The sequence below is a fragment of the Setaria viridis genome, chromosome 7 (assembly GCF_005286985.2).
Source record: "Setaria viridis chromosome 7, Setaria_viridis_v4.0, whole genome shotgun sequence".
In the NCBI taxonomy this organism is placed as follows: domain Eukaryota; kingdom Viridiplantae; phylum Streptophyta; class Magnoliopsida; order Poales; family Poaceae; genus Setaria; species Setaria viridis.
Window position 1 is genome coordinate 29,880,360 of NC_048269.2, and position 20,882 is coordinate 29,901,241.

The 20,882-nt window shown below is 45.4% G+C and overlaps 4 protein-coding genes across 4 annotated transcripts; 1 reads left to right on the forward strand and 3 right to left on the reverse strand.

Moving 5' to 3' along the window:
* Positions 1–252: 252 nt before the first annotated feature.
* LOC117864260 (uncharacterized protein Os04g0629400) lies at positions 253–1,414 on the reverse strand. The gene has a single exon (XM_034748293.2). It carries the CDS (start codon positions 858–860, stop codon positions 480–482), a length of 381 nt encoding a protein of 126 aa, XP_034604184.1. The 5' UTR covers positions 861–1,414; the 3' UTR covers positions 253–479.
* Positions 1,415–2,727: 1,313 nt separating this feature from the next.
* LOC117864059 (thioredoxin-like protein CXXS1) lies at positions 2,728–4,209 on the reverse strand. Its single transcript, XM_034748039.2, has 3 exons — positions 3,982–4,209; positions 3,417–3,539; positions 2,728–3,123 (listed from the first exon to the last, which is right to left on the reverse strand). The coding sequence occupies exons 1-3, from the start codon at positions 4,087–4,089 to the stop codon at positions 2,965–2,967; spliced, it is 390 nt and encodes a 129-aa protein (XP_034603930.1). The 5' UTR covers positions 4,090–4,209; the 3' UTR covers positions 2,728–2,964.
* Positions 4,210–6,070: 1,861 nt separating this feature from the next.
* Positions 6,071–11,461, reverse strand: LOC117864058 (kinesin-like protein KIN-14H). Its single transcript, XM_034748038.2, has 17 exons — positions 11,107–11,461; positions 10,744–10,986; positions 10,519–10,663; positions 10,253–10,362; positions 10,042–10,161; positions 9,720–9,923; positions 9,359–9,568; positions 9,200–9,274; positions 8,952–9,098; positions 8,668–8,812; positions 8,455–8,564; positions 7,820–7,978; positions 7,527–7,729; positions 7,198–7,279; positions 6,888–6,992; positions 6,702–6,806; positions 6,071–6,617 (listed from the first exon to the last, which is right to left on the reverse strand). Exons 1-17 carry the CDS (start codon positions 11,140–11,142, stop codon positions 6,438–6,440), a joined length of 2,379 nt encoding a protein of 792 aa, XP_034603929.1. The 5' UTR covers positions 11,143–11,461; the 3' UTR covers positions 6,071–6,437.
* Positions 11,462–14,840: 3,379 nt separating this feature from the next.
* On the forward strand, positions 14,841–20,092 carry LOC117864408 (uncharacterized). The gene is made up of 16 exons (XM_034748510.2): positions 14,841–14,998; positions 15,103–15,539; positions 16,165–16,341; positions 16,442–16,566; positions 16,641–16,776; positions 16,888–17,037; positions 17,148–17,201; positions 17,302–17,397; positions 17,493–17,552; positions 17,656–17,730; positions 17,821–17,874; positions 18,321–18,422; positions 18,506–19,192; positions 19,376–19,507; positions 19,589–19,696; positions 19,830–20,092. Exons 2-16 carry the CDS (start codon positions 15,129–15,131, stop codon positions 19,977–19,979), a joined length of 2,517 nt encoding a protein of 838 aa, XP_034604401.1. The 5' UTR covers positions 14,841–14,998; positions 15,103–15,128; the 3' UTR covers positions 19,980–20,092.
* The last annotated feature ends 790 nt before the right edge of the window (positions 20,093–20,882 follow it).

The window sequence follows — 20,882 nt, forward strand, 5'->3', positions numbered from 1 at the left end:
GCGCGGGCCCCGCACGCTCGGGCTCACTTGTCAGTGGGAGCACTCGAGCGGGAAAACGAAAATATTTTCATTGGCTGGGAACGGGAAACGGTCTTCGAAGCTTACGGCGGAAGGAAACGTGTGGGAGGCGACGGAACGGCGGATAACGACTCAAGTGGTACGTGAAATTTCACGGGAATTTCGCCGAAATTTGCACGACCGTTTGGAGCAAGAGCGCAAAAGTCCCAAAAAAATAAACCGGAGAAACTCAAGTGAAGGAAGTATGGTGATAATTTAATACGTACTAGCTGTATCGAACCAAACAACGGATACAGACTCCGAGTAATTTACCCAATTGTACACCGAAACGAGTCAAAAACAAGTGGAAATACAAAAAATGGAAACAAATCATATTCAGACGCTAAAATCCAGAAAACTAACAAAAAAAAATGGTCAAAACCCCACTCGCTTTCCCACTCATATTCCTGACTTCATGAGTGTCAAGCGTGAGCCGCCGGGCCGAGGCCCACGACGAACGGCCCAGGCGGCCCAAAGTAGGGCACGCCCGTGGGCGGCGCGGCGGCTGAGCCTGAGGAGGAGGACGAAGCGACCCCCGGGAACGCGGCCACGGCAGGCTGCGTGAGCGGGTTGGTCGGCGGCGTGGTGGCGGCGCCGGAGGTGGCCGGGAGGAGAGGGTCGCCGTACACGGGGCCCTCCTCCGCCGGCTGCTGCTGGCAGTCCGGCCAGTGGCAGTCTGGCTGGGCTCTGTTGGCTCCCCACGTGTGGCGGGCCAGGCCGAAGCCGAGGACGAGGCCCGCGACGAGGAGCGCCGCCACGAGGCACAGGAAGATCTTGGTGGCCTTGCCCACGTAGCAGCACATTGGAAGGCAAGCAGCTGCTGCTCCGTCGTCGTCTTCCTCCTCCTCCCTGCTCTTGCTCTCTTCTTCGACCTCTGCTAGCTACCACTCACTCTCATCTCTCACTAGAAGAACATGCAGGAGAGCAGAGAAGATATGGAGACTGGAGAGTGAGTGATGGCGAGATGGGTCCAGTCCAGAGGAAGAAGGGGTCACTCGGCCACCTCGCTTTTGTTTTTGGTGTTGGTGCTGGTTGTCGGATTAGCGCTCGTGCATGGCTACACGTGAAGGAGAGAGAGAGCGGGATAGCGTGAGAAAAAGTTCTGTCAGTTGCTGTTTTTTTTTTGAAGAAACTGTCAGTTGCTGTTACCGAAGTACACACAATATTATAAGCAATTAACAGACAATCACGAGAAATTGGCCCTTGTTTACTTCGCGAATTTGGGAGGTGCCAAATTACTGTAGCAACACTGTAGCGTTTCGTTTGTATTTGTGAATTATTGTCCAAATATTGACTAATTAGGCTCAAAAGATTCGTCTCGCAAAGTACAACAAAACTGTGCAAATAGTTTTTGATTTCGTCTATATTTAGTACTCCATGCATGTACCGCAAGTTTGATGTGATGGGGAATCTTCTTTTTGCATAGTGTCAAAGTTGGGAGTTTTGTGAGAAGAGAACAAGGGCTTGATTGTGTGGCAAGCACTTTTTATCTTATTCAGTGCCGCTCAGTTTCAGGCTTTCAGCAGTCAGTGTGGTCATCAGCCTGAATCCTGATCTGTGCTATCTGATCTGTATAACAGAACAGAAAGGTCAGATTACTGCAACATAAAATCATTTTCTGCAGGGGTATGTTCGACACTGACAGATTCAAGTGATCAAGTGCCAGTTGATACCAGCAGAATTGCAGAAAGCAAGCAGAGATTATCAGGCGACAAAAGCACACTTCTACCATCTGCTGAGCCTGTCAGCAACAGTAGTTAACTCTGCCGACACTCCTGGTCACAAGTAAAACCGGGGGTATATTGGACAAGGCGACAGTAAGAGTGAAGCTTCAGAGAGCCACAGATCATGGAGAGAGCACTGTACAACACAGTCCATGGTGCCATGGCAACATGCCATGGTGTCTCCCCAGCAATGATTTGCCTTTCCTTCCTCGTCTTCCTTTCCATCTTTTTCTTCAGCGCCTCCCGGACGAAGATAAGAGTATCATTGAGCGAAAAGCTGAAGCCAACCTGTGACATGTCAATAGTTGCTCACATGTTGCATTGGGCCACAGCACAGCCTGCAGTTTTGTTCATTATCCTAGGGTGGTTAGATGTGGTGCCTCTGGTCAGGTCCATTTCTGTTGTATATTCTTTTGATGCAGATAGCAAAGCTGCAGTTGCACTGGCGCCTTCAAATATGATAATCCTACCTACAAGTTAACTCTGCACATGATAAGTACCTACCAGCATATCTGGGATTGCATCACACTTGGCCCTTGTTCACTTCCCACCAAACTCCCAACTTTTGCACTATGCAAAAAGAAGATTCCCCATCACATCAAACTTGCGGTACATGTATGGAGTACTAAATGTAGACGAAATCAAAAACTAATTGCACAGTTTTGTTGTACTTTGCGAGACGAATCTTTTGAGCCTAATTAGTCAATATTTGGACAATAATTCACAAATACAAACGAAACGCTACAGTGTTGCTACAGTAATTTGGCACCTCCCAAATTTCCCAAGTGAACAAGGGCTTGATCATGGGGATTTGCACATTTGCAATGCTGCAGAGGTGGTAACAATTTAATACACCATTGTCAGAAGAGAGCAATTTGGCGCTAATAAATCAACCACTGCCATCTGAAAGTGACATGTATCCTCATATCATGGTAACAGGCAAGTGTGCTTGAAGTGACCTTTATTTTTCAACCCCAAACACAAGCAACGATTCAGAGTCACACCCACTGCGTTCACAGTTGCAGGATCAACAGGTAAGACTACTGAGCTACAAATCGACAGCCATCAGAGTCGCACGAGCGACAATGTACAGTCTGGAACATCCAGACGCATTTCAGAAGACCTGACCAGGTAGTGCTCACGGTCACAGAGCAGTTTCAGAGGACATGACGGCAACGAATGTCTATTCCACCACTATTTGAGTTTCGAAGGGATCAGTAGAAGAATCCACCAGCTTCTTCAACTCATCGGGATTCGCCCCAACCATCTTCCTAACCACCTCCTTGTTCTTGATGAGGAAAAATGTCGGCATGGCCTTCACTCCGTACTTGGATGAAACACTCTGCATTCACCATGGTGGTGTAGCTTAATCAGGCTTTCTTCAGACATGTATGAAGAAGAGTGAGTTTCTCTATATGTTTGTATCATAATATCCAAATAAAATAAAACATTGGGGATCCTCAAGACCTAAAGAAATTTTAAAGATTCTATATCAAGCATCAATTTATGCTTTTACCCCGTGCTTCTATTTCTTGGAAGAAAAATGTGATGTGACGGAGCAAGTTCCTTTCTTTCCTTAGAGGTTGGATCATAAAAAGCCCAGACACAAGACAAGTAAGAAGAAATAGTGATTACCTGTAGATCGTCAACATCCACATAGAGGAACAAGACCTCAGGGTGGGTCTGAGCTAGCTCCTCAAACTTGTAGTTCATGGACAGGGACGTCACACACCATGATGCCCCGAAATGGGCAACAACCTGCATGGCATGGAGGATAATTTTATTATGGTTAAAATTTTGTGTGGATGGAAAAACAGGATCTGGATGCTGTTCACTAGAAAGGCAAAGCACCGACCGTCAGGCTAATCTATCCCCAACTCTACTGATTTTGCCCACTATAACCAAAGGAAAAGATGTAACAGATACACGAACAACAAAAGGAAGAACAAGGAGCTTGGCCAAAAACCAAGTTGCATAAAAATTGTATAATCTCACAAAAGCAACGCGTTGTGATATACATCAATCATTCTAGCACAATCGTAAACAGAAACAAAGAATGGACCAAACTGGAAATAACTGAGAGCCCACAACATCAGAGAGCATCATTAGAACTTTGAAAATTGAACCGAATCTCAACAAGAAGAAAAGAACCAGGCCAAAGAGGAGAGGTGGGGAGGAAAGGGAAAGCAGGGGAACCCACAGGGCGGCCTTCGTTGCTTGCTTGATTGGTGAATAGCTCCCATGCCTCCTCGCTCTGAACCTTCACGACCTTCGAATTGCCAACCCCCCGGGGCTGCTGGATCTCCATATGGCCTGAGAACACAAGCTTCTCCCCCTTCTCTGTTCTTCTTCTTGGTCTCCTCCTCCCTGACCCCTTCCCCAGCAAGAAAAAGATTTACAGATTGTCTACGGAAGAAAGGTGTGCCAATCCACTCTGCTAAGATAAGCATGGGAATATATTCTACAGATGGTGGGTCCAGCCTTATTTTGGCTGATCTGATTTTTCTGGAGTCTGGGAGGATCCTATGCGGTATTCTAAAATCCATAGTAAAATAACAGAAGCATACAAATGACAGCATATTAATACAATGCTTATCAGGTGAGAACATGTGAGGCAGAAATATTAATACAATGCCTATCATGTGAATGATGGAAAGTAAGCCCACAACTCGATCTTGTTAACTAAACATCCTTGTAAAATGCGTCCATCATAGTCAAATCCACATCAAAGGGTGTTGCTGGCAGTGCGACATCATTCTTCTGCGGCGTCGGCATTGCTATCTTCCTCTGAGGAGAAAAAAGCAGCTTGCTTACCTAAGATGGCACATAGCACCGCGTGGATAGCACACAGCATCACCAAAAACATGGGCCTCACGAGGTTAGAATTACTTTAGTGCCACTTCACGGACCCCAGTGTGTTTAGAAACGGAAAAGTATCATTTTCTGGACTATATAAGAACTACAGACAAGGAAAATAAGTTTCCAGCTGTGTTTTTTTCCCCAAGAAAAACTCATGGAGATGAGTATTGTACATAGGTTCTTAGTTTCTTACTTTCCTTTAGTTAGTATATTTTGATGTTGAATAGAACTTGAATTATCCAATGAATAATAACTCTGGTCTCTGGAGTATTATAAAGCTCCATCCTATAATATCAGTATGACTTTGGGTGCTTTTGCCAATAAGAAAAGTTCTTCACGAAATGGGAATAAAAGAATCAAGACAAGGCACCTTGAACCTATCCTCTAACTTGCTGCAGAAACACAAATCCAGAATCTTCCTTATGCTTGTTTTGCTTCTAGTAGTTTCAACTTCATGCAACGTAAGCATAGATGATCCGACAGACCTATCCAATCCATACCCGGTGTTTGCATCCTTAGTGCAGACACGGCTAAGATCCAAAATAGATGGGGGAGGGGAACAACCCCTGCCTGCGCTTAATGGATGATTCCGTATTATATAAGCAATAATTGAGTTTGAAAAAAAACAGATTAACCCATAGTTGCACAAGCATGGAATGTCGAAATCAATCGTACATTCGTACATGATGACTGATTCAGGATGAAACGACCCCTGTCCGTAGTTGCAAGGAAGCGTACACTATAAGAAATACCATCACCGTTGTTTAAACAGTCCTGTAAAGCTTAGAAATGAAGCTTTCCATGTTGTCTCCTATAAAAGGCGAACGCGTAATGTAGCGCAATTCTACCCAAAACAATCCATGTCATTACCTTGATTCTGGACAGTGACATAGAAGAAAAGGAATCTGCTCATGGCTGCCGCCTGCTGGCTTCGATCCAGAACATGATCGATGCCGGGAGAGCGCTCGAGGTCTCAGGGCGCTGCGCCGTCGAAGCCTCCGGTCGCCGCCGGGGAAGAAGCCGCCGCGGATTCGGACGAGCTCACAACGCTGCAACGCGCGGCTTGAACTTGGGCCGCAGCTGCGCGTGTGCCTGGGCCCAGGACGAGGATGGGCCGCGCGTGGTGAGCTCAAGATTTCCAGAGGAACTTTTTTTTTTAGTAAGATTTCCAGAGGAACTGGAGGGAGGTCGGAGGCTTCATCTCGAAGGGAAGAAAGAAAAAGGAAAAGAACTTAGAGCTACTGATGAAACTAGCATTAGCTCGTCAAAAGATTCCTCCATGATAAGACAATATGGTTGCTTCAAATGCAATACTTAAGTTTTGTTGCGCTATCCTGTGGAGGCAACCCATCAGCACAAAGAACAAGCACTCATGACTCGTGACCCAAGCAACCGAACAGAAATGAAAAAAAATATAAACGTGTTCAAGATTGAACAAATCGGTGCACTGCACATTTCATAAGTTACAAGGTACCAAGTGATTTCTTTGTAGCATATTAGCATAGTATTGTGCTATTACCATAAGCCAGCAGCTGAATTCTGCTTGGCAGAAAAAAAAATACGTAGTTTCAATTATGAACCCGCCGTCACAACTAATATTACTCAAATCTGCTACACCCAAAGGAAAAGCGTGACAAGAAGTCAGCGCTCCAACATATGCTGCTCTCAGCACATCTCCACTGCCTACACTGTACAGGTTACAAGATTTCTGTTGCACATCAGCACATCGCCTTTGTGGCCAAATGTGGCACAAACCAACTCATTATATATCACATTACAGTGATGGCTACAACGACTTCACCCATAACTCAGCCTAGAATCGAAGGAACGGGCTTGTGTCTGACGCCTTGGTATCCCGATCTCACAAGCATTCACCCTTGAAGCAAACCTCAAGGAGCATATCGTCTCCCCAACAGATGATGCCTCAGGTGAAATATTGACAAACATAAGAGTTTTCGAGTCTCCTCCAAGGCAAGGCTGCAAAGTCAAGTTATAGCTAAGAAATTGTTTGAAATGGACTCCTGAACATACAACTTTAAGTAGATGTCCTGTGTCACTAACCTGCAATAGGTACGTAAGTTTTGAGTTTCTGAAGGGAACGTGGTCATCTCCTTTTGCAATCGCAAAGATTACATCACTCAGAGCTGACAAGCTTTTATTGATTGACTAAAACATGAAAAAGAAACATGATTACACACCACTGTCAAATACTGAGAATATTGGAAATCATAAGAAGTGCGTGCACACCTGAGTTTCCTTCAAGCGATCACCGGTGGAACCACTTTTAGCAAGGCGCTCACTCCCAGCTAAATCGATCAAGTTAAGGACCCCTTGGACATGTTGGCCTGTGTTCTGCAAGAAAATGAAAAAAGAAGGCATATATTCCGATCATTTATGTTTATTTAGTATGCTGAGTAATCTAAAAAAGGATTAACATCCATAAGAAAATGAAGCATAAACCACACTATATTTTGGTAGATCTTGGCATGATAGTCAAATTAATTTTCTTACATAGTTCCTGGTACACTTCAAGCTGTGACTATGAGACTTTGCATACCTCATTTGATCCTGATATCTTTAGTGTGAACACAAAATGACTCCTAGAAGATTGTTCATTCATCTGGGTCTTACCCACGGATCTGTTAAAATGCAAAAGACAACATTAGATGCAATAGAGATATGTAATCACATAAATAGACATGTAGGGAAAAAACAGCTTAGATGAACAATTAAAACCTGCAATTCACTATATATTGACACTACCCATTGCACAAAATAAACAATGCACCAGTAAGTCTGTTCCATTTAACCAAACAAGTACCAACAGATGCCAATGCTCAACAAGAAATAAGGGCCATATACACATGTGCAATCAAAGAGGACCACCTGCTCTGGGATGCTTTCTCTAGTAGAGTAGTCACATCAGCAATACCAAAGACATCGATAATTGTAAGGTCAGACACAGTTGTATTCCCATGAGAGTCGTGCTTTATAGTGTATTGTTTACTGGGTGTCATCTCAAAACTATTTGGGCGACCTGGTGCTAACAAATCGCGAATTGTCTCATTGTATATTTCCAACATTGATGCCTACACAATGAGTGAGATATACATTGTTTGTGTTAGTAACAACACAAATTAATGCAGCATTTATAAGCCAAATAGCTGTGTGATACTAACTTGCATAGAATACTCCCATCCTTGAGATTCTAGAGATTGACTTGTCTTAAAAATTTGTTCCAAAGAACGAGGTATTATGCCTTTCTGATCAATGACTGGTCTGCCCATCATTGTATAAGTTTTACCGGATCCGGTTTGACCGTAGGCAAATATGCATACCTGTATTGCAAAGGCGTTAAACATGAGAAATTACTTCATAAATAAAAAAATACAGCAGCTATACCAAGAAGTTTGTAAAAATAAGTGACAATCCATATGAACTGAAAGCTTCACAAGGATGTAGTAACTTGACTGTGCATGGATTATGTAATAATATTTTGACACACAAGATTAAAGCATAAGGCTGATCAATTGTAAAGATGTGAAATAATGCTAATATGGTTTGTTTCTTACCATATGTCGAAGTTGATATGAAAAAAATTACCACATATGGAATCAATTTAAAAAAGCATTTAGAATGTCTTCAGAGAATAAAAACACAATGAGAGTACCGCATCACTAGAAACTCAAAAGGCTAACAGTTCACACATATGGTTGCCATTGTACATGAAGGAAATGAAGGATGTTTGCTACCATTAAAGATGAACACTTGTAACTATCCATCAGCACACCATGTAGCGATTCAAAGTTAATACCTTGTATCCATCAAGTGCACTTTGGACTAATTGCGATATTTCCACAAACACATCTTCCTGTGAAGCATTGTGGTCAAAAACCTTGTCATATGAGAAGGAAAGCTTCTGGCCTGCATAAGGAAAAAAAAATAACAACAAAGGAACACCACATTAGTATCGTCATATAAAACTAAGTAGGCGACCCAAAAAAACCATGTTGAAGACATAATTTACCTTGGTTCATCAAATCAATAGCACGCCCATTAGATTCTACTGATGTTGGAAAAGAGATAGACGCTCCTTCTGGACCATTTGAATCACCATCAAACCGAAGAAGCGGTCGAACTCGACAGAAAACCCTGATATTTCCTTTCAATTCCTGCAAATATGAGGCCAATCAATACCTAGAGAGTGCAGCATATACAATAATACTTCAATTGCTCATCCAAAGTATTTACAAAGAAGAGATACTAATAACTAACAGCTTAACAAAGAGATAATATGCTTTCAAGTATTACCAATATAGTATTATGTAGTTTTTTCCGCAACTCGTCACCTTCAACAATTTGAGACTCTGCATGTGCCAAACGCTCCTCAAGGTATTTTATTTTCTCCTTCTGCTCTTCATATCCTGTCATCGCCTCGATTGCAGTCACATCAGCAAGCTGCATAGATGAATAATTGTTTCAAACGATAAAAAATGGAACAATGCATTTGTTTCATAGAATTATCATTAAAACTAGTAGCAAATGCTTCAACTTCTAACCTTCAACTTCTGTGTTGCCACTGCAAGCTGCTTCCGAAAAGTCTGAATCTGTTCTTGTTGTGTATTGCACGTTTCCTAATAATAAAGAATACTTTTAAGCCCAACAGTAGCCCAACAGTTACGCACTACAGATATGACTACAAATCTGCAGCTACAAACCTCAAGTGCCGATACTTTTGTACTCAAGCCTTCGCATTCTTTTGAAGATTTACCAATTTGTTCCTTGCAAATAGCAAGTTCAAGGTTCAAATTGTTCAGTTGAGCAACTGAATGATCACGGTCATCCCTAACCTGCTTCAACTCAGCTCTAAGACACTCCACTTCTTTCCTGAGTTCTTCCTTCACCCTAATGGACTCTTGCTGAGAAGCCTAAGAGAATATTAAAAAAATACATATGTGTGTAATTCATGCTGAGATACACATATCATTCAAATCCATTGAACTGTCCATGATTTTCATTAGGGAAACATGCAAAATTCAATAAATAGTTGGTAAAAAAATCTTTCATGGAAGTACTTACTCTAGAAGATTCTAGCTGGCTGCTCATTGAGTTGTTACATTCTCTTAGAGCGGCCATAGTTTCCATCATGGCGCTCTTCTCTTTTTGTAGTTTTGAGATAGTCTCACCACTCTTTGAGGCATCAGCCTGAAGATTACTGTTGTATTGTTGTAAGCTGGTGTTGTATTCTTGAAGCCTTTTGTTCGTGTCTTGAACCATTTTTAGCTGGCAGTTCAAGACATATATATGTTAACAGATAGGTCTCAGGATACAAAACCATGTAAAAAATAGTCCATAAGATCAGGTTAACTATTTCCCGGGAACACATTATGTCAACCATTACCTGCTCGCTAAACCGCTTGGCGTCATGAGTGACCCTTTCTAGATCTACAGTCAGTACATCTCGTGAACTCTCAGCTGATTCTCTTTCCTGCTTTTCTTTCTCGTAGGACTCCACAGCAATCTGCCATTTACAAAATTGAGTAAATAAAATTTTAACCAGAACTGGAAGTATATCAATTATCAGGCAACAAGGACATAAGAGTATCCCTCACCAATTTTTCAGACTTCTCCCTGTTCAAGCTCTCCTCTAGAAATTCGCATCGTCTTGTCAAGTCCAAGTTAGCAGCTTTCAACTCTTCAATTGCAGTGCTGAGCTGGGCCTCTACAACAAGAATTGAATTCTATCAATAAATACCGTGGCGCAGACAACAATTCAGAATCTTCAGATACTTTAGTACAATGCGCTGAGAGGCTGAGAAAGGCTCAATTTTCCTCCCCATGAACTCAGCCAAACAGAATGAGAGTTAGGATTTATTACCCAAATCGGTATGACGGGTGTTCTCAGCATCCATGGCACCCCGGAGTTTCTCCTGCTCAACCAAATAGCCATCCTCTAGCTCCATGTACCACCGGATGCACGCTCTGAGCTTCTTGATGTAGTCGCTCATCTGCTCCACTCTCCCCTGCAGAAATATGACGAATTCAAGAAAACGCCTCCAAATCTGCAACAAGAACGCACCAATAAATTCCCCTCAAAACCAACCTTGTAATCGTTCTTGCTCTTGCCCTTCATCTTCTCGGCAAGCAGCCTCTCCACGTCCTCCCTCCCGCTGAACTCGACCACGGGCGCCGCCTCCGCCCCGCCGCCGCCGCCGCCGCCGCCATCAGCCGGCGCGGACGGCGTCCCGCCGTTCGCCTCGCCGTTGTTGATAGCCGACAGCACGTTCCGGCGCGGCGTCACCTTGAACCCCATTTCGCGCCGCGCGGTGCCCGCGTTCTCCTTCTTCTGCGGCAACAGCAGCACCACCGTCACGACATCCGCATTTCAAATCCCAAGCAACGCAGAGGCGAATAGTAACCCAGGAACAAAGAGAAGTTTTGCAGGGAAGGCGAGGGGGAAAATCACCAGGTAGGAGCTGCGAGGCGGCAGTGACGAGGCCATGGTGGGATTACTGGTGGGATTAGGGGTTATAGCTAGGTTTCCTCTCCCCGGCGGTGGGGGAGGTGGAGCTTTCTTGGGGCGGGGTGGAGTGAACTCGACGGCAAAGAATCTCGTGGCTTTGAAGCGCCGACGAATTCGCGCCCCGGGCCCGAAAAGCTCCGGAAAACCTCAGCAGAATCGCGGAGCCGATGAGCTCAAACGGACCTGGAGGAAAATCACCGTCGAATTTCCAGGGATTTTTCCGTTGGCTCGGATCCAAGCGAGAGAAGCCGAGGGAAGGGGAGAGGGAGGAGGGGAGGGGAGGCGGCGGAGCTTTTTCGAAATATTTTGAACCCGAAACGACAAGGGGTACCCGGCCCGATGTGTCAGAGCGGGTTTATTTACTCCCCTGCCACTGGGGAGTGGTGCGGGCCGGCGCGGCAGGTGGCCTTGTGACTCCGCGCCGGCCGCCGGCGCTCGGGGCAGAACAGTGGCTGGCCGGCCTGGGCCCGTGGCGGTCTCGGGGTTTCGTTCACACGCGACGGGTAGTTCCGGCACGTCCAATCTCGATGAACGGTCAACTTCCGAGTCGCAGCGCGGGCCTCGAGATGGGCCGGGCCGAGCGTGTTGCGACGTTGCTCTCCGGCGAGAGAGAAGAGGCAGGCAAGTCCTCAGCAGCGCGAAGGTGCGGCGTCTTTCAGTCACTTCACTTCACTTCACTTCACTGTAGTCTGTACGGACGAGAACGACGATGACGACGACGAGACGCCGTGGCGCCATTAGCGGCTTGCTAATCGCTGCCTTTTGTCTCGTGGCGTCGGGGGCTTAAGTGCTTAACTAGCATCTTCTGATGATTTGCTCACTGCTGGGGACAGATCAGTGTACTGTTCAGGTTAGGAGCCTGTGGGGTCTGGATTTTACTCCCCATCTGCGATCTGCACGCCAGTTTCACTGTTTTGGCGTCCTTGGGGTTGGTGACCGGCGATCGTCCTGTTTGTCCGTCAGTTCAGCTGCAATGAAAGGTTAAAACGCGAAGGTTTTCTCCAAATCACCGACGTTGCCAATCCAAACACGGGCCACACAGATCGACCTTCAGAGAGGCCTTTTCTTATTGATGAAGCTCTGAATTCTGAAAGCTTCACGAGTTGATGGAAAAGTGTAGTAGGATGCCGTACGTGCGTGCTTTAAGTACTGTCCAAGTATCAGTGCTGGGATGCAATGATTAGCGACTCGGATTCTGGATTGGGGCACCGCGCCACCATCATTAGATGTGTATAATAGTGTGACTTGCAATCCAGTTCAGGGCAGTAGCTGAGCGCGGCCCCCACATTACATGCTGCTTTGATTTGCAGGTGAAGCTAGTGCTGTCGTGTACTTCACGCAGGAAAGGATGGTCCTGAGTCCTGACTGTTCGAGACGTGAGTTGACTCTGGTTACAACCTTCCTGCATCACAAAAGTTTTAGGATTTATCTTAGACTTCGGCTTCACCTATTTTGCACAAAACAAGTCACTTAACGTGAAGTTATTTTTTAAACCTGGAAGCCAGATGAAATTACTATTTTTAGCTTCACCAGTGAAGCCATTTTGAGTCTTTTTCCCTAAATTCTTCGATCACTGCCGACTCTGATCGTGATCGGTGGTAATTCTCCGAGAAAAGGGTTCCTGACGCCGGACAGACTGACTTTCAGCTCGCCGATCGCTGCAGGAGTAAAGCAGGGATTCGAACCTGAAAGTCGCGATGACGAGCACGCACCACCTCGCGGCGGAGAAACCAAGCAGGGTGCGCGGCCACCGCGCGCGCGTTTGGTTGCGGAAAGCGCCGTGGAAACCGCACCGACCCGTCGCCCCGACGAGCCCCCCCCTGCCGACACACACCCACGACACGGCGGAGGCGCGTCGCGCACGATCGGGTTGGGTGTGGGGTGCGTCGCACGGCACCGATCGGGCGCGTGCAGTGCATGCGGTGCAAATTAGGATTAGCCCGGCCGCAGGTCAGTCGGTGAGGGATGCATGCATACATCACCAGCAGCTGCCGGTGACACTGCCTGCCGCGGGGGTCACTGGCCGGTGACGAAGGCGACGGTGACCGCGCGCGTGCCCGGGCTCCCAACTCTGAGGGCGCGGGCGCACCGAACGCCGCGCGGGGGCAAGGAAGCGCAGCGCATGGCACCGTTGGTTGATCGTGATCGATACAGGGGTCGATCGAGCACGGGCAGTCGGGCACGGGGAGAAGTTGAACGACCGCACCGCGCAGCAGTGGGGCGGACGCGAGGTGCGCCGATCGAGGACCCCAGGCGTGACACCGCCTGAGAGGCTGAAACGCGAACGAACCATAGGGCCCCGGAGCAAGCCCATCCATGAGATGAGACGGACGGGCGGTGCGTGTCCAGTGTGTCAGTAGGGATGGCAACGGGGCAGATCGGACCAGGTGGAGTTTCCACGGACCCAAACCCGAGCCACAAACTCGTCCTGATCCCGAAACAACAAATGGGTAAAAAACTTCACCCACCCCTGAATCCGATGGGGCCCGACACCTGAGCCGTCGACAAAGGCGACGGACGATGGCGAGAGTGGCAGAAGGGGGAGCAACGGGTATGCACACGCACTGCAGATCTTGATGGGCTGGCGGAGGAAGATGTCGTGAGAGGCGTTGGCGGCACTGGTGGGCGCGCAGTCTGCATCGCAGAGCTTGATGGGCTCGCGATGTTGTCCATGTCGCTGTTGCCACCCGCCGTTGCTGCCGCTGGGGATGCGGTGGAGTGGGAAGATGGGGGAGAAAGGGAAGCGATAGCTGGCAGGTAAAATGGAGAAGACGGGTGCAGCCGCGTCACCCGAGCGGGGCAGGAGCAGCGCGGCTGAGGCTTGTGGCAACGCGCCGGTCGCCGCCACCGCTGGGGAGTGGGGATGGGGTGGAGGCTGGCAGGGGTAGGGGGGAGCGGGTGAGAGACGAGAAAGGGGTGGAGGGCTAGAGGCCGTGGAGCAGGTCCGTGCGAGGGAGGTGTGGGCATGTGGGAACTGTCGGCCGATGCATGGGAGTGATGACTAGACCGTTGCAGCAGCAACCGTTGTGCTTCATGAGCTAAATTCGGGGCTCTATAGGCCCCCGCGGGGGAAATCTTTAACCCAGCCATGCACCCGCCATGTGTCGGGTCTCCGAACCTGAGACCCGTGGAGGAAATTCCAAACCTACCCCCACCCCTGTCGGGTCTGAAACCCGCGGATCTTAAATCCTGACCGACCCGATTGCCATCCCTATGCATCACCCATCAGTCCATCACCTATTTCACCCTATGTCGATCGGGGTTAGGCTCGCATCAGGACGCCCAGAAAATTGGCCGAGCAGCTTGGCAGGCGACTGCCCTTCGTTTAGGCGACACATGCTTGCGCGTCACAACATGAGCTACTTCCACAAAATTTTCAGCATTCCGACATTGCAAATTATGTTAAAAATTGTTCAAATAGCTTGCACGAATTTTGAATCAAGAATTTCAGAATTTTTGAAAGGCAAACATTTATGAAACAATGAATTATTAGAAGTATTAAAAGAAAAAGGTGTCTAAAAGAAAGATGGAATAAAAAAGAAGACATGAAAAAAAAGAAGAAAACTAAGCTTTATTTTTTTTACCTCTCAGAAAAAATGGGCCTTTTCTAGCACTGGGCCAAAATGGGCCTTCTGCTCCTGCTTTGCTGCTTTGTTGTCTGTTGGCTACTGAATGATGTGGACGAATTATTGGACCGTGGGCTTGTTCGACGTGGAAACAAAAAACCCTACTCCCCTGCTCCTCCTCCCTTCCTAGCGGCGACGCCAGGGCGAGTGGCGCCGCCCTTTGACAGTTCTTCGTCGGACGCTTCGCCGGCGACGAGCATCCGACAAGGGTATACCCGCCCACTCCCTTCCCGCTCTGCGAAATTTGTATTCGGATCTGATTATGTATTTTACGTATTAACTACGTTTTTTTTTCTCTTTTTTGCAAACCTAGACTCGCAGACTAAATTTCCCGCGACGATGCCGCGCAAGCACGCGCCAGCGTTCACGCCGGAGGCGGCCTCCGCCTCCGCGTCCACCGGGGCTGGCCAGCCTCATAACCTCCCGGTGCTTCAGGCGAAGATGAAGCGCGACCCGGAGGGCTACGAGGAGGAGCTCCGCCAGCTCCATCGCCACTTCGAGTCCTCGGTGTTCCTCTTCCAGCAGCAGGCGGCGCTGGCCACCACCTCCTCCTCGGGCGGCGGCGGGGAGGTGGCGAAGGAGCTCGGCGACCTGGCCCTGTTCCTCGCCCACGTCGCGCCGTTCTACCCTGATGACCTTGCCGACTTGCCCGACCAGATTGGGGGTTTGCTCGACACCAACGCGCGCGGGCTGCCGCCGGGGCTCCGGGCGCACCTCGTGCAGGCGCTAATACTTCTGGTGAATCGAAAGGTAATATTTTGGTGTTACCCGTTGGTATTATTTTTTTTTTATCAAAATCCAATTGATTTAGGCTCTTTTGTTTTGATGATGGTTAGGCATTTTGTTTGCTAAGTGATGTTTAGTATTACGAAATAAATTGGCCCAATTTTGTGGAGTTAGATGTCCTCGTGGTTGGCTTATATATAGCAAGAAATTAGGCTAATGGCTTTCCACTGAGTATAATTCCTGCTGATGTTGCAAAATGATAACCTCATGTTCCTTTCTAGTCATTCTTATCATCTGCAAAACAGAAAATTCCGTTATTTGATATGATATCTTGTTGCCCTTTTTCTGTATCTTGAAGGTCTAACATCAATAGATCTTTGATTGTCATTAAAAGACGTGGGCTCTACTACCTTTAGATATAGTCTTAGGTGACTTCTGCTAGACTTATAGCATTAAGTACCCTTATTCAACTAAGCAATGGGAAAATATGTGTCCCAAACAAGATTTTTTTCGATGGGTATTAATTAGGTGAAAATATTTCACCTTGTCATTGCTCGTTAACTGATTAATTTGAACTTTTTTTTTGTCACAGTGAAATCTGATCCCCTTTTATGCCATCCCTCTCTTTTGTTTTGGAAAAAATGTTTAGATTGTTGATCTTGAGGACACAGTGGAGTTATTCGTGGAGCTTCAGGTTATTGGAGATCGAGCTGTGAAAAAGCTAGCATTTTCGCATATTGTACACAGTATCAGGAGGATGAATCAGAAACATAAGAATGATACCAGGAATCGTAAATTGCAGAACATCCTTTTTAAATTCTTACAGGTTTGCTACATCTTGCAAGAGCATGATCAGTACTATCAGGTTTAGCATATTGGAAAACATGTATGTATTTGTGTTTTAAATTATGCCTCCTGTTTCTCAGGCTGAAGAAGAGTCGCGGGCAAAGAGGGCATTTACTATCCTGTGTGATCTTCACCGTCGGAGGGTCTGGTTTGATGAACGCACAACAAATGCAATATGCGATGCTTGTTTCCATCCTTCTTCTAGGTACATGCTGGTAGAATATCATGGATTTTTTCTATTAGCTGCTCCCTACCTAAATGATTGTCTTGACTATGCAGGATTATGATAGCTGCTATTTCATTCCTTCTTGGATATGAAAATGCTGAACAAGAGGATGACAGTGATGCTTCAAGCAGTGAAGATGAAGCAGATAAAAACCCACAAGTTCTTCTTAGCAAACAGGATGTTTATAAGGTAGTTTAACTGGTTATCATCATGCCTCAACTGATAGTATTTAGATATGTTTGATTTGCTTTGCCCATTTTGATTTGATGCATAATCTTTTATTGGCATATGAATTCTCAGGCAAATCACAAGGGTACAGCTGCTAGTAAGAAAAAGAAGAAAGCTAAATTACAACGTGTTATTCGTAGCATGAAAAGGCAACAGCGGAAATCTGTTGAGGATGCTGGTTCCAGCTACTATTCACCCCTGACGTATTTAAAGGATGCCCAGGTGCGTTAATCCTCTGTTCATGCTTTTATCACCATAGATGGCATATCCACTTGTTATCTCTGAAATGCGCTCTTCTATTATGCTGAAAATGTTCATGTTTTTGTTGGCAGGGTTTTGCTGAGAAGCTTTTTTCTCGGCTGCAGAAATGCAATGAACGTTTTGAGGTTATCCTCTCTGTTTTTTTATCATTGTAACATAGCCAATACTTTCTTCCACCTTATCTTTAATGAAAATTAAAGCTTAGGAAAATCTGTTTCCTTGCAGGTAAGAATGATGATGTTAAAAGTTATTGCGAGGACTGTTGGGCTGCATCACTTGGTTTTGTTGAACTTCTACCCATATCTTCAAAGATATGTTCAAGTATGTTAATTTAACTCTGTATTTTGTTTGCACCAACCTTTGAAACACCGCCTAGTTAGTAACTCTGGTATATTTTTTCTATACCTATGCTGCAGCCTCATCAACGAGATGTGACAACTCTACTTGCTGCAGCAGTTCAGGCTTGCCATGATATGGTTGAATTTATGTCTTGCTTCAAAAGTTCATTCTTTTTGCATCTAATGGTTTCACTTATTCACATTTTTTTCTAAATGCAAAAAATATATGTTTAAATTTTAGGTACCTCCGGATGCTGTTGAACCACTGTTCAAGCAGATAGTAAATCAGTTTGTGCATGACCGATCTCGACCAGAGGTTTGCATGACTCTTATTCAGCATATGGATCATATGTGCTGTTCAAGCTAACATGATTACATGAGCATGTACTGACTTTACTTTGTTTAGGCTATTGCTGTTGGCTTGAATGTCGTGAGAGAGATCTGCATGAGGATGCCTTTGGTAGGTGCCTTAATCCTTTTGGATACCTCAAACTGTACTCTTGTCTGCAATGCTACTGGTCCGACATCCCTTAAGACGCTGGATTTACTGAACTCTACTGCTTTTGTTAGTTGTGTTTTGTATGCGACGAGTTCCGTGTGTCCAGCACAGACTCAGACAAGCAGAGGGAACATTGGTCATTTTTTGAAAAAAAAAAGTTGTTTGTTTTTTGTATTAATGACTGATAGACTGAAAAGCTTGCAACATTTGTGCTACTAGAAATTCTAATCATGTCAGTAATGGAGAGGAATAAACCTTTGAACTGTTTTAGTTAGTGGTTTTCTGCCATTATTGCCAATTTTGTGGTGGACAGTTTTTTATTGGTGCTGTTGCTGATATAATGTACACTTATTATATTTGTTGCTCTTATCTTGCTTACTTTATCCACTCATCCGGGAAACCTGCAGATGATGAATGAGGATCTGCTTCAAGACCTCGTTTTATACAAAAAGTCCCATGAGAAAGCTGTTTCCATTGCTGCTCGTTCGCTGATCACTTTGTTCAGAGAGGTCAGGTCCTTTCTTGCAAATTTCCGATGTATTTCTGTATGTTGGAATTCCTTATCGCTAAACATCTGTTAATTGAATTTCAGATCTGCCCTTCATTGTTAGTCAAGAAAGATCGTGGCCGTCCTGTTGATCCAAAGGCTCGGCCCAAAGCATTTGGTGAAGTCACTGTCGCTAGCGATGTGCCTGGTGCTGAGTTGCTAGATGAAAACATTTCATCAGAAGGGGAAGACTCAGACGATGAGTCTGATGCTTTTGATTCTGATGATGAGACAGTCATGCCATCTGCCCCTCCTGGAACAGAAGAAAATATAGGGGGTTCTTCTGATGCAAACAAACTTGATGCCGTTGAAGATACCAAAGAGGATGATGAAGCATCTGATGAAGATGGTACAAATGAGGGTCAAGATAACTCTGACAATGATAGTGATGAAATTGATGAAGAACTAGATGATGACTCTGATATGGATGCTGATACTGATATGTCTGATGAGGATAATGATGATGATGATGAACTTAAGGAAAGCATAAATGGTTCAGAGGATGAAGTTTCAGACCAGGACGAAGACAGTGATGAGGAAGATGAGTCTAATGGCAGTGGCTCTAAGGTGCAGAAGAGGAAGTTGAGTGATTATATTGGTGAGCTAAATACTGCTGATGCAAGCCTTCGTGCGCTGAAGAAGTTAGCAGGAGCCAAGAATGCTCAAGTTTCATCAGATGAAACTGGTAAAATTTTATCGGATGAAGATTTTAAGCGCATCAAAGAGCTCAAGGTATGTGATTTTCAGATGGCTAATAATATATCTCCAATAGTTGTGTTCAAACTGTAAAGTTGGCAAAAATTGGTATTGAAAGAGAAGCTACTTACGTCTAAAATATAAATTTGCTTGCATTCTGTTTTTACCAGATATAGTTAGATTGATTATGCATGTCTTAATGGAAATTTTGAGTTTCAGGCAAAGAAAGAAGCAAAGCTGGCTTTGGCTCAACATGGACTAATCAAGGGTGTTGACACGAAATCTGCAACCTTTAAGATGCCGTCTTCTGACCAGCTCAGTAGGAAGCGTGTTGATCCACTTCAGCTTGAGGTGCTCTCTCCCTCTCTCACGCACGCGGACACACTGACACACCCACGTACATGCTTGACACGCATACCCTTTATAATGCAGGCTCACGTCAGAAGAAAGATGTCAAAAGAGGAAAGACTAGCGATGGTGAAAGCTGGAAGAGAGGATAGAGGGCAGTACGTAGCGAGGGCAGCTGTGAAACAGAAAAAGGTAAGATTTTAGGCTGCTGCATCTCTGTTTTTGTTGATAACATGGCTTTGCACAGTTCTGTCAAATCTTTGCTTACTATCTGATCATTTGTTCTCCTATACCTATGACTGATAGCATGGCTGCTGTCTTGCAGACTGGTGGACTGAGCAATAAGCAGAAGCAACACAAGAAGAGGATGCCTCTGGCTGCAACTAGAGCCAAGGCAGCACGTTCTCGGCAGGAGAAGAAGCAGCAGCGCAAGCGCTCCGGGAATCAGTTCAGGGGCCGCAAGGCCTGGAAATGAGAGCTGCTTCTTGGCAATTCATGTAGCCCAGTGGCCAAATTTTTGACTCTTCATGTATTTCTATACCAAAGTCCATGATTCTATGAGAAAGGCCGGGATGATCTTATTTTTCAGTGCCACGTGTGACTGTCTTCAACGGGTTGCAATTCGTCCTGCTTTGCACTGCAGCATCTTACGAGGCATGATTTTTTTTACTGGTTCTTCTGTTTGATGCTACCAGACGGACAGAAGTCGGCACCTTGTTCCTTCTCGATTCACTTGGAAAATCGAAGAAGAAAAAATGTTTATATTATCGCACTCAATCTGCTCGAGGCAGGCGGGTCCATATAATGACGTGCACGGTGGCCTTGGTACAAAATTCCAATTATCTTGTCACGTCATTTTTCTGACGTCTATTTCAGAACGATTCTTACCTTTGACACAACGGTAGCCTCGGTAAAAAAATTATTTCCAATTATCTTTTCAGGTTATTCAACTGTCGTGTGATTCTTATCTTTGACATTGGCGGTAGCCGCCATCGCCACCTCTGTAACACCCTAATTTTCAAACTTCGATAATTAATAAAATTTGTTAGAATTTGCTAGAATTTAATTGCTTGTGTTTAAGGATTTAAGGTTTTCTAAAGTTGCATTTAATTTATTAGGCATTTAAATCTTTTGTAAAATAAGTTAATGAATCATAGGACTTCATTGTTGCATTCATGCTGGTGTATTGATGTTGTTTGTTTGAATTCAAATTTGTATTTGAATTCATTTGTTTGATCCCTTTTAAACAATAGGAAAACCCTTTATTCTTTCTTTCTCTTTTCTCCTTCTCCTTTTAGCCCGCTCCTTCTTTTGGCCCAGCCCAGCAGGAGTCAGCCCAGCAGACCAGCCCAGCAGCGGCCTATTTCTACGCTAGCCC

Coding starts and splice junctions, on each gene's coding strand:
- LOC117864260 (XM_034748293.2), bottom strand. CDS start 860: ATGTGCTGCTACGTGGGCAAGGCCACCAAGATCTTCCTGTGCCTCGTG.
- LOC117864059 (XM_034748039.2), bottom strand. CDS start 4,089: ATGGAGATCCAGCAGCCCCGGGGGGTTGGCAATTCGAAGGTCGTGAAG. Junction 3,540..3,981: donor CAAGCAACGAAGGCCGCCCT/GTGGGTTCCCCT, acceptor CATGCCATGCAG/GTTGTTGCCCATTTCGGGGC. Junction 3,124..3,416: donor TGGATGTTGACGATCTACAG/GTAATCACTATT, acceptor TGGTGAATGCAG/AGTGTTTCATCCAAGTACGG.
- LOC117864058 (XM_034748038.2), bottom strand. CDS start 11,142: ATGGCCTCGTCACTGCCGCCTCGCAGCTCCTACCTG. Junction 6,807..6,887: donor ATCGCTTGAAGGAAACTCAG/GTGTGCACGCAC, acceptor TTCATGTTTTAG/TCAATCAATAAAAGCTTGTC. Junction 6,618..6,701: donor AACTTACGTACCTATTGCAG/GTTAGTGACACA, acceptor TTGACTTTGCAG/CCTTGCCTTGGAGGAGACTC.
- LOC117864408 (XM_034748510.2), top strand. CDS start 15,129: ATGCCGCGCAAGCACGCGCCAGCGTTCACGCCGGAGGCGGCCTCCGCC. Junction 17,731..17,820: donor ATGACCGATCTCGACCAGAG/GTTTGCATGACT, acceptor TACTTTGTTTAG/GCTATTGCTGTTGGCTTGAA. Junction 17,875..18,320: donor TCTGCATGAGGATGCCTTTG/GTAGGTGCCTTA, acceptor GGAAACCTGCAG/ATGATGAATGAGGATCTGCT.